This window comes from Phaenicophaeus curvirostris, chromosome 2 (assembly GCF_032191515.1).
Source record: "Phaenicophaeus curvirostris isolate KB17595 chromosome 2, BPBGC_Pcur_1.0, whole genome shotgun sequence".
NCBI lineage: Eukaryota > Metazoa > Chordata > Aves > Cuculiformes > Cuculidae > Phaenicophaeus > Phaenicophaeus curvirostris.
This window is the reverse complement of record NC_091393.1, coordinates 61788251-61800418: the sequence shown is the minus strand read 5'-3', so window position 1 is coordinate 61800418 and position 12168 is coordinate 61788251. Positions and strand designations below refer to the sequence as shown.

Genomic DNA, 12168 nt, shown 5'->3' with positions numbered 1-12168 from the left:
AGACATCATTCCTTGCAGGAGGTTCATGGGTTGTCACAGAAAGTAATAGAGAAGAGTCTGTCTTCGTGCAAAACAGTGTCTCAGAGGAAACAAAGTGACCAGGACAGTAAATGCTCTTTTTACCACAAGAAATATTTAGAAGTGGCACAGTTTTGCTCAGCTTTTAATCAGGGTTTAAGAGCGTCATTGCCTATGTAAAATTCAGGCAGACATGTTTATCTTGCCAGCATCCAACAGTAGAGCTTAAAACCTATTAGAAAGCAAAAAAAATTAACTAATTAATAAGAATATTAATTCTGAAGAGATACCTCTGGTGCAAAATGAGGCAACAATCCATGGCCAGACCACCCTGACATGGCAGCTTCCCTCTTTGGAAAGTCTTGCATAGGCTTAACGACACATTGAAACACTTTCTGAAAAGGAAGACTGGGAGAACCAGATATTGTAGTGGAGCTATGGGGTGTATTTAAGGAGCTGCTATGGCCATTGCAGTATGTATATAAAGAAACCTGTGCATACTGCAGCCTGTCTAAACTGAGGAGAGCTTTCTGCTAAAGTTGCAGCAGCCACCTCCTTTGCTGCTTAATCAGTCATGGGCCAAGTGTAAGTTGCAGGCACTGTCAGGGTGACAATCTCTCGCTGTGGAGGAAAAAAAATGTTCTGGTCTGTCCAGCCAGACTGCCCAGGGATGGGAAAGGAATTTGGCAGATCCCTTCACAGCTCTGATAGTGATATGCTGTGTGGTTTGGGATAGCTTGTACATTTAATCACTATATCGCAACTTGTGCACACATTGAAGCAAAAATCATACATGTTTAGTGGGAATGTCTTGTGATTTATATTTATATAGCATATTGTGAATTAGAAACATTACATATCATACACTGCCATGACTACTGAACAAGTACCAGACTGCTTTAGGTTATATTATTTTCAGTCTTGTGTCGAGAGCTAAGACTGTTTTTTATTTGGATCTTTTTTTAGGCCATATATATATATTTGTAGTCCTGCGTTATTAATAGTTGCTTAAAAGTTTCCACAGCTCTGGATATTTCCTTTCACAGGAATATATGACAGAAAAGAAATCTGGAATATATTGCTTGCAACAGTACCATAGTGATAGCAGTACTTCACACAGTGGTGGTTACACTTGGTATAGTGAATTCTGCTGGTTTGTGTAAAGCAGGCAGATCCTAAGAGATGCACATGTTTTTAACTCTGTTAACTTGACAAAAGCTATATTAGCTTAGCCAAGGAAGTCACCTTGAGGATCCTTTTTTACGTCATTTATTGGATGAGTGGGACACATTCACTCACTGTGGTTGTATTTATGAGGAGTCATTCAGTCAGGGTTTCATTTTGAGAATGTCTCAACTAAACTGGGCGAACAACATTATTCTAAGAAGGAATTGTGAGGAATTTTTTTTCATTCACCTCTTTTTGAGTTTTTTCCTTCATTTATTCAAATGTTGACAACAGAAATCTACTTGCATCAACTACCTGTTGCTCTTTCATTCATCTAACTGCTACTAATTCAGAATCAAATCACTGATAGGGCTTCAAATGCATAACTTAACCTTGGACAACTACTGACCTTAATTATCACTGCAAATGCATGCCAGTCGTGATGACTATGAAACCTCTGATATATATTCAAGTATGCACTATCATAATTGATGCATAAAATTCTAGACACATACTTAAGTGTGTATCACCATAATTAAGCCATAAAAAATGCATGCAAAAGCAGTCAGTCATTTACCATCATTAGCATCATTTTGAAAACACCATTGTTTTATTAATAAATCTGTGGTCTGTGTCTAGTTCTTAGAGAAAACTAACCACACTTAAGCTTAGAAGCCTTGAAATCCAAACCAATAATGGAATTACGAATTTTACGATTAAAAAGTACTGCTGCTGTGTTCTAACAATAAGAAATCGTTCCAAAATACTGTACTCCTGATATGTTTCTAGCAGCATGAGTCTTTTGCCATTCCCTGTGCAGTTACATTTGAGATTTCAAAATACAGAGAGTTCCCTTGGACTATGTTATGGCTATTTTTTGTTTCGTATTTACAGTTTAAATCTGTGAAGTAGAAACATTAATCAGTGCTCTCAACTGGGCAATGATCAAAGCTCTTTTATTGACATCCCAAAGACAGGTAAAAGTAGAATTAATGAGAATTTGGTGCCATCCTAACAGCAGGTTTTCCATGCACCGATGCTCTCTAAGCAGCAAGTGTCATGTTTTTCTGAAACCTGCTGCTATAAAACTAAAAAGTTTTCATGTCTCACTATACTCTCTGATAAGGCAAAAGATGCTGCATACAGAAAAATTATATATAGACCAGATTCTTTCTGGCTTAGGAATGAGCAGAGTTTCGTTACATGGCAAATACAATTTCTGGCCACTCTCTTGTTCATTGCAACAGCATGGCAGAAAATGCCAAATGATTAAAATCAGCTTCAATTCAGATGTCCTTCAACAATAAATATCTATACATTTCTATTTCTGACAAGCCTGCATCATAAGTAATTTCTATTATCAGCAGATATACAAGCATATGCCAATATTATGAATGTATCATTTTTTTATGTCTTTGGTCTTTTTAAAATTATTACTGTTTTAAAACTCTCCAGGTTTGATTTCTAAATGATGCATCTTGTAACTGCCATTATCTATGGGCAAAGAAAACTATAGGCATCAAAAAGAGTGTCTATACTTTCAGAATCTGAAATAATTATTGCTCCATTTGATTTTGGTATATAGTCTGCACAGCTCTCATTTGCACAGGGTTTGAGCTGCCCTCTTCTACAATAATGGTTAACAGAATAATTTTAAACATTAGTTTGTTTCGACTATAGAAATTACTTCATTTGTGCTTAAAGCTGCTAGCCGGTGTCTTACTATGCTGTGCTTCGTTTATTCCAGATAATTGATAAGAGCAAGAGAGACCCTTCTGAAGAAATTGAGATCCTCTTACGATATGGACAGCATCCAAACATCATTACTCTTAAAGATGTGAGTAGTCTTTGAGCACTTCTACATTAAATGATTTTCACCTTATGGTCAGACTCACTGACTAGTCCATGTCTGGCAAATTCTTCAGCTGAAAGTCAGAGCTAAAACCAGACCTGTTGAAAAAAATTGACTTAACTGGATAGCAGTTGGAAAGACTGGTCAGGTTATACCTCCCCTGGTTACTGTCTAAACAACTGTAAATAAAATCAAAGGGACACAGTGCTGGGGAACAGCAAAAATGTGTTTGGTTTTGCAGCACTTTTCAGAAGCGAGATCTCCCTAGCTGGGCGTTTCCAAGCAAGTTTCTGAGTGGTGCTGCTGGGCAGACAGAGGATGATCCTTTATGAGCAGCAGCCACTGCCGTGCAGCCTGCAGTGTCTGCTCAGCTGGGAACAGGAGAGCTCACTAGGGTTTCCCCGATAGCGTTTTAATGCCGGGGAGTATTTATCTTCTACTTAAGTAGCCTGAGGAGACATGAAGGTAACTTTCTTACACATATCATGTGAAGAATAGCCTCTGCTACCCTTACATGCAGTAATGACCTTAAGTCGGAGATGTTTTACTTATGCTGCCTGCAGTCTAATCTAGGATTGTCTACACCATGTCAGATTCAGAATTTACAGAACAAAATCCTGCTGATATGAGTGGACAATATGTTATGGTTCAGTCTTTAGGGAATTATTAATATATAAAAAGTTCTAATCACATGCCCTTAGGGAAGTCTCACCTAAGCCTTAAAGAGTATCTTAAAATCTGTACAAAAAAGGTTTTATAGTCCTTTCAAAAACATTTGTCATTGATGACTATTACATTATCTATTATTGCAGTCCAGATAAAGGATTATGACATGAAAACTGCTTTTTTTTCCATGTAAACAAAAAAATGTCTTTTACCCCTTGCAATTGATGTTGAAGATAAGTACATCTTGTGATATCAAAAGTGTATTCACCAGAACTGCAAATACAAACTATATAATACCACTGGAAGTAGTTCTTGGCCAACAGTATAATACAGTTCATTTATGTGATCATGAGTCAAAAGGAAATATTGATATTTGAAATGGCAAATGTTACCCTGTAGAAGTGAAAAGAGAGAACACTACTGAGAAGGAGGCTTGGGTGAGAGCCAGCAGACATTTCAGGCAGTGTGAAATGGTGCTGCTTTTAGCAGCCTGGTCTCCTCTGCTGACATGATAGCAGATCAAGAAAGCTACATTTCTGCATGGACAAATCAGCAAGTTGCTACAGACATGAAAAAGAAGTGATGAGGAAGTAATTCTAAAGTTGTGGGTTTTGCTGTTAAGTGTAATAAGCACACAGCTGACCTTTTTTTCTTACAACATCTCACAGAAGCAAGCTAACACTGTGCTTAAAAGATCAACTTTTACCAAGACAGTGGGTCCAAAATATATATTTATCCTATTACTCTTCCAGGTCTATGATGATGGGAAATATGTGTATCTAGTGATGGAGCTGATGCGAGGAGGCGAGCTCCTGGACCGCATTCTTCGGCAGAAGTGTTTCTCAGAGCGGGAGGCCAGCGCTGTGCTGTGCACCATCACCAGGACTGTGGATTACCTGCACTCGCAGGGTGTAAGCATTGCCTTTTTGTCTATCCACATCAACCTTCTAAAAACCTCACTTTTAGAAAAAGCAAATAGCTGTGACTTTGCTTCTCTGAAATGTAAATACATTTCTTCCCCAAAAAAAAAAAATCTTTCTTCTTATTTATAATTACATTTGGTTTGTGAAATAGGGTCATAGTCTTTTTAGCCATTTCACAACTGAACTGCAGTATGTTGAAGTGATATTCTCATTCCCAAACTACGCTGATTTTCAAGTTCACGTACCTTGTTAAAGTATTACTTGTTTATTTTTTATCACAGTCATTATTGCAGTACCTGATATTTTAATGGATTTTCAAATCGGGTAGCTGAATCAGCAGATAGGTAGAAAATCAAATGCTCAGCTTTCCAAATGAAGTGACAGTTTGAGCAGCTGATGGGAAGGGCTTCTGACATGCTGTAAAAAGAGCTGGCTTTTAAAATCTAAGCTCTCTATATAGGGCAGTTTGCAAATATCTCCGTTTCTGATTTTCAGGGACAAGCAATTTGGATGACTAGTCGGGTTAAAACAGTTGCATTTTGGTGCTTGGGGTTTTACATTTTCATGATAGTTTTTCAGTCTTCCTATAACAAATAAATGCTGTTTACCCATCACTGAAATGCAGCATGTCCAGTAAAACATGCAGCCACCTGAGGTTGTGTGTCTACAAAAAGGATTTTTGCTAATACATTTTGAAATGAGAAAAAAAAAGTCACTTCTTTCAGGTGTGAGCCACTCCCAGGCACAGTCACAATAGGACCCTCACACACTTTCCTCCTATGACAGGATTTCTTCTGCATCTTTCAGCTGAGTATTTAAGGTCACCAGGTTCCAGGAGACTCTGACACCTAAGTGTTTGTACAGCATTCTGTAGGCCCTCTGCCCACGGGAAAGTTGTCCCCCCTTAGAGCAGCAGCCTCTGTCCTAATGCACCAGCAGAGACTGTTGAACATGATCTTTCTGATTCTAATAGACTTTAACCTTTTATTTCCTTCATTTGCCCAAGGCTTTTAAGCAACTTTTCTCCAAAACTTAAGTATTTTCAGCTCTTGAGCTACCTCAACCAGCAGACCAGAAATGGCAGCCAAGCCTGGATGCTCCCTGAATTCCTCTCCTCACTCGTTACTCAATGCTTTTTTTGTTAAGGTGGTGCACCGAGATCTCAAGCCAAGTAATATCCTCTACATGGATGAGTCAGGAAACCCAGACTCCATCAGGATCTGTGACTTTGGATTTGCCAAGCAACTGAGAGCGGAGAATGGGCTGCTCATGACTCCTTGCTACACAGCCAACTTTGTTGCCCCTGAGGTAGGATCGCATTTCAAACCATCAGTCATTAGTCTGTCCTAGAAAGCAGTCCTTCCCCTATCTCTCCCTTTTCCTTACTGCCTTTACAAGACAAGCAAGGCAGAAACCAGGCTACTAGCACCTGCACAGCCTTTATCACCATAACTTTCGTATTCCTGGTCTTGTCAGGGCAGTTGTTTTCTCCTGACAGAAGCCAGTGTCTGTCTTGGACTCATGTACACAATGCTTTGGTTCATTACTAAAATAAATACTTTTTTTTTTTTCTCTAACTTCATCTGTTCAGACTGCATCCCCTCTAGTGCACTGCATCAGAACTGGATAAGGCTTAATAAGGAAATCTTGAGGTCAGGAATAAGTCTCAAAAGAAAAACCCATACATGAAATTCTTACCGCTCTGAAGTCAGTGGGAGCTTTATTGTTGACTTCGTTGAGCTAAAGAAATGTCCCTCCTCTTGGGCTTTCCTTGTACCAATCCCCCCTGTAATAGGGGGTGTAGGAAAGGGCTGCTTTCCCACTTTTAAAGACGAGGAAATGGAGGAAGACCAACCAGCTTGCCCCAAACGCTGTGAGAGGTGGCTCTGCATCACTTGCAAGTGCTGTCCCTTTCAGGCAGCCTCACAGGAGTGGGTTTGGGTCCCACAGGTATTTGGTTTCGGCTGTTTGCTGTATCTGACCCTTGAGGTGTTGATAGCTACTTCCTTCTGATGAAGGAGCAAGAGGTTAATTTCCTGGGTAATTGTCCATTCCTTGGAGGGATGCTTACCAGTAATTTTAGTATTTACAATACACAACTTCAAGTGTGTGTCTTCCTCTGCTAGTTATGTTCCTTATAAGAAAAACACAGAACTATTGCCTTTCAATGCTTCTTCTGTCCTCTACTGTCAAATACCGGTGTCTCAGTTGATATCAATCAGCAATATTTTCTTTCCCTTAACTCTCCTCCATCCAATGTTCATCTGTGTAGTATGTAACTGGAGAAGAGAAAAATGGGATGATTTTTCTATTCAGGGTATTCTTGTGATACCAAAAGTTATAGGAATCACAGCTTTCCAGCATCAGAAGGTGAATGTGTTAAATTGAGACCATTGCCGGGGCAATACAAATTCAAAGCAGAATTTTTTCAGCAAAAAATCTTCCATTGCCAAGACAGATTGGTTTGTTATTTTATTGCTATTTGGTTGGAGTTTCATTTTAGAAACTAGAATGAGCTGTTTAAAACTTATCAAAATGCATTTAAAAAGTTCTGTGGCACCACAGCAGATCAATTTCTAAACAAAAAAAAAAAAGTATTTGCAGGATTTAAAGCCCTCAGATTTTCTCCAGGATACAGTGCGCTTAAAATAGGGGCAGCTGTTTTTCATATTGGGCTCTTTTGCATAGTGTCTGTAATCACAAACATTGCCAGCTCGATGTAGCTTCAGATCAGACTCTTTTGATTTAAATTGAAAGCAGAAATCATGCTCCCAGACATTTGTGATGAGTAAGATGGATCCTGCTAATGCAGGAAACATTGGAGATTAATTGAAACATTACCAGAAGCACCGGAGAGCTTACATAAAGCCTTAAGTGATTTTACATTATGCCTGTGATATAATGCTGCCCTCCAGCCTAGACTTAACTTTCACGTTCCCTGTCTGAGCCCTGCTTGGACATCTGTCATACACCCATGAAAATAAACAAGGCAGCAGAAAGTCAATGGAGCTGGTGGCACGAGAGGAGAGTGGCAGAGGAAGGAGGACGTGTTTGCCCACTTGGATCTCCATTTATTTTGGAAACATTTAATTTGAGGTTTAAACGAGAACGTGAGCAAAGAGGGTGATGGGAGAGAAAGATGCACGCTGCCACCTAGTGCGACTCATGTTGTGTGCAGGGAGCCAAGAGTGAGGCTGGGTCAGGAGGGAACACAGCCAGCTGTTTTCCTACTGATGCAGTAGGGTCCTTTGGATAAAGTAAAAATACTTCATCCTGCGGTGTTCCTCCAAAATCTGTGAAGAACAACTGGTTTGGCATTTGAAATTATGAGATTGTTTATTAGCTTTCATACCCATACACATCCCTGCCTCTGTCACAACTGAGAAGAACTTTAGCCCTCTTTGTAAGGGAGGACTTGGACTCCATTGAGATGGATTGTGACCATCAGGAGGTTGAGTGCCTGTGGGTCAAAATCAGAGGAGCCCACCAGAAGGTAGATTTTGTGATGGGAGTCTGTTACAGACCACCCAACCAAGGAGAAGCAGCTGATGAGCTCTTCTATGAACAGCTGCGGTCAATCTCTAGATCAATGCCTCTCGTTCTGGTGGGAGACTTCAATCTGCCTGATATCTGCTGGGTGTACAACACAGCAGAAAGGAAGCAGTCTAGGAGGTTCCTGGAGTGCGTGGGAGACAACTTCCTCGCACAGCTGGTGAATGAACCAACAAGGGAGGGTGCCCTCCTGGACCTGCTGTTTGTGAACAGAGAAGGCCTTGTGGGGGATGTGGCAGTAGGTGGACGCCTAGGACTAAGCGACCATGAGATGATAAAATTTTCTGTTCTAGGTGAAGTGAAGAGGGTGGTTAGCAAGACTGTAGCATTAAATTTCCAGAGGGCAGACTTTGATCTCTTCAGCAGGCTGGTTGGTGAAGTCACATGGGAGACAGTACTCAAGGGCAAGGGAGCCCAGGAGGGCTGGGAGCTCTTCAAAAGGGTGGTCCTAGCAGCTCAGGAGAAAGCCATCCCCGTGGTCCGGAAAAAAAGCCGGCAGGGGAGAAAGCCAGCTTGGTTGAATAGAGAGATCTTGAGGGGTATCAAGAGGAAGAGAAATGTTTATGGCCTCTGGAAGAAGGGACAGACCTCTTGGGTGGACTACAGGAGGGAAGTGAGATTGTGTAGGGAAAAAATCAGAAGGGCTAAGGCTCAGCTAGAAATTGGATTGGCCAAGTCAGTGAAAGATAACAAAAAATCTTTCTACAAATATATAAATAATAAAAGGCGGACTAGGGAGACCATACAGTCCCTATTGGACACAGAAGGAACAACAGTAACAGGGGATGAGGAAAAGGCCGAGGTACTTAATGCCTTCTTTGCCTCAGTCTTTAGTCGTAAGGAGGGTCGTTCCGCCTGTGTACAAACCCAGGAGCTAGAGGAGCATAATGAGGCTCCCGTGATCCAAGAGGAGGTGGTCAGAGACTTGCTAGCCCGACTGGACAGCCACAAGTCTATGGGGCCGGACGGGATTCACCCTAGGGTATTGAAGGAGCTGGCGGATGTGCTGGCCAAACCCCTTTCCATCATCTTCCAACAGTCCTGGAAGACTGGGGAAGTCCCACTGGACTGGAGGCTGGCTGATGTTGTGCCTATCTACAAAAAGGGCCGCAGGGAGGACCCAGGAAACTACAGGCCTGTCAGTCTGACCTCAGTGCCAGGGAAAGTCATGGAGCAGGTGATCTTGAGTGCTATCGTGAAGCACATGCAAGAGAACCGGGTGATCAGGCCCAGTCAACATGGGTTCACAAAAGGCAGGTCTTGCCAGACTAACCTGATCGCCTTCTATGACAAAGTGACTCAGCTGCTGGATGAGGGAAAGGCTGTGGATGTGGTCTTCCTGGACTTCAGCAAAGCCTTTGACACAGTTTCTCACAGCATTCTGCTTGAGAAACTGTCAGCCTCTGGCCTGGACAGGCGCACACTCTCCTGGGTGGAAAACTGGTTGGATGGCCGGGCCCAGAGAGTGGTGGGAAATGGTGTGAAATCCAGCTGGAGGCCAGTGACAAGTGGGGTTCCCCAGGGCTCAGTGCTGGGTCCAGCCCTGTTCAATGTCTTCATCAATGACCTGGATGAAGGCATCGAGTGCACCCTGAGCAAGCTTGCGGACAACACTAAGCTGGGTGGAAGTGTCGATCTGCTGGAGGGTCGGGAGGCTCTGCAAAGGGATCTGAACAGGCTGGACCGCTGGGCAGAGTCCAATGGCATGAGGTTTAACAAGGCCAAATGCCGGGTCCTGCACTTGGGGCACAACAACCCTATGCAGTGCTACAGACTAGGAGAAGTCTGGCTAGAAAGCTGCCTGGAGGAGAGGGACCTGGGGGTGTTGGTTGACAGCCGACTGAACATGAGCCAGCAGTGTGCCCAGGTGGCCAAGAAGGCCAATGGCATCTTGGCTTGTATCAGAAATGGTGTGACCAGCAGGTCCAGGGAGGTTATCCTCCCTCTGTACTCGGCACTGGTGAGACCGCTCCTCGAATACTGTGTTCAGTTCTGGGCCCCTCACCACAAGAAGGATGTTGAGGCTCTGGAGAGAGTCCAGAGAAGAGCAACAAAGCAGGTGAGGGGGCTGGAGAACAGGCCTTATGAGGAGCGGCTGAGAGAGCTGGGGTTGTTTAGCCTGGAGAAGAGGAGGCTGAGGGGAGACCTCATTGCTCTCTACAACTACCTGAAAGGACGTTGTAGAGAGGAGGGTGCTGACCTCTTCTCCCAAGTGACAGGGGACAGGACAAGAGGGAATGGCCTCAAGCTCCGCCAGGGGAGGTTTAGGCTAGACGTTAGGAAAAAATTCTTTACAGAAAGGGTCATTGGGCACTGGAACAGGCTGCCCAGGGAGGTGGTTGAGTCACCTTCCCTGGAGGTGTTTAAGGCACGGGTGGATGAGGTGCTGAGGGATATGGATTAGTGTTTGATGGGAACGGTTGGACTCGATGATCCGGTGGGTCTCTTCCAACCTGGTTATTCTGTGATTCTGTGATTCTGTGAGAAAACCCTCTTTTTCATAACACTCTTAATCCCGTAAGTCAAAGTCTATAGAAATAAAAGGGGTTGGATAAATATTTTGAGCCATTATCAGAACCGGATGAAGTCAGGGGAAGTTTGTTCCATATCACCACAACAACCTGCCACATGTGGCACTAAGAACCAACTCATGCCTGTATTTCACATCCCACCAAATTCTCAAGGTGACCTAAGCCCCTTCACGGATGGTAAATTCCTCAGCATCCATCAAAGCAGGACACCACTGCATCTTTTGCAAAGCTCTTTTCCTGACTCATTATTTCTAAGACACACACCTGTTATTCTTTGATAATATCTGCCCCCTAACTCAAACACTAATCCTCTGTCCAACATTTTCCACACTTGCTCCTGCCAGCTCGGTATTCTCACTTTAACAACAGTTGCACAGACCTTCTGGAGACACTTTTCAAATAGCAGTGACACTAACTGATAACTCTTGCTAGATCCTGTTGTTACCCATGGAATGACACTGCTTTTGATAAAAACTAATTGCCAGGAAAGCTTTCCCTAGACCCTGGGACAGAGTGAATGTCCCTGTTACCTAGCAGCATTCCTGTAAAGTGCAACATCTGCCCATTATTTTGAGGCTGTGTAACTGAAATAAAAATGTAGCTGTTCAAGAAGCAATAAGAATGGCTACACCGAAAGATAAATGTTGGGTGTTCAGTCTCATCACTAATGAGATTGTTTATTATGTTTCATACCCATAAACATCCCTGCCTGTGTCACAACTGAGAAAACTCTATTCAAAACATGGTTAATCCAATAAGTCAAAGTCTGTAGAAATAAAAAGGGGTTGGATAAATATGTGAACTACTCATGAAGCAAGAAGCAAGTGACTTTGTAAAAAAAGCAAAAGAGGTTTTCCCCATAAAAATTAACATTAAAAGAGGGAGAATGAATGCAGGATTTAAAGAAACAAAAATAAGTAAATAAATACACAATAAATAACAAATAAAACATCCAGAGACCATATATATGATGTGTAGGAGAGAGAGGCAGAAACATGATTTTATCAGGTTAGTCGAGGAGGAAATGCGGCTTTTTCTCCAATGTTTTTTCCAGGTAGCAAATGTTCACACAACAGCATACCTGGCAGATGGTTGCTTTACCACTCATCATTTGTAAAATCTGTTGAGGACACATTTCATCTAGCAGTGCTTGGTCTTTTCTGTGACAGGCTTCCAATAACTGAAATCCCTCCTGCTGCAGGTCAGAGGAAGACTTGCAGAATTTGTACATTTTTTTCTCATGTGCTTTGCAAAAAATTAATGTACCTGCTGATCCATCAGAAGGGAACAAAACTCTCCTTGTGTGTCAGAACTGAATAAAAAGCAGCTTAATTTGCTTCTATGAGCAAGTGGAAGATCTGGAGGTGGTCCCTGAGCTTTTCTGAGCCAAAGAGAAACAAAGTTCTTCCCCTTATCTCAGCAATGGTACCTCAGGTGGTGACTTCACTTAGACCTGCAC

The 12168-nt window shown here is 42.3% G+C and overlaps 1 protein-coding gene across 3 annotated transcripts in view; it reads left to right on the top strand.

The window, feature by feature from the left end:
- RPS6KA2 (ribosomal protein S6 kinase A2) overlaps positions 1-12168 on the top strand; it is a 297537-nt gene that overhangs the window by 273161 nt on the left and 12208 nt on the right. For all 3 annotated transcript variants that reach the window (XM_069852241.1, XM_069852243.1, XM_069852242.1), the window contains 3 exons: positions 2933-3022; positions 4456-4614; positions 5773-5934. In XM_069852241.1, coding sequence (XP_069708342.1) covers positions 2933-3022; positions 4456-4614; positions 5773-5934 — 411 coding nt within the window. The remainder of the gene's footprint in view (positions 1-2932; positions 3023-4455; positions 4615-5772; positions 5935-12168) is intronic.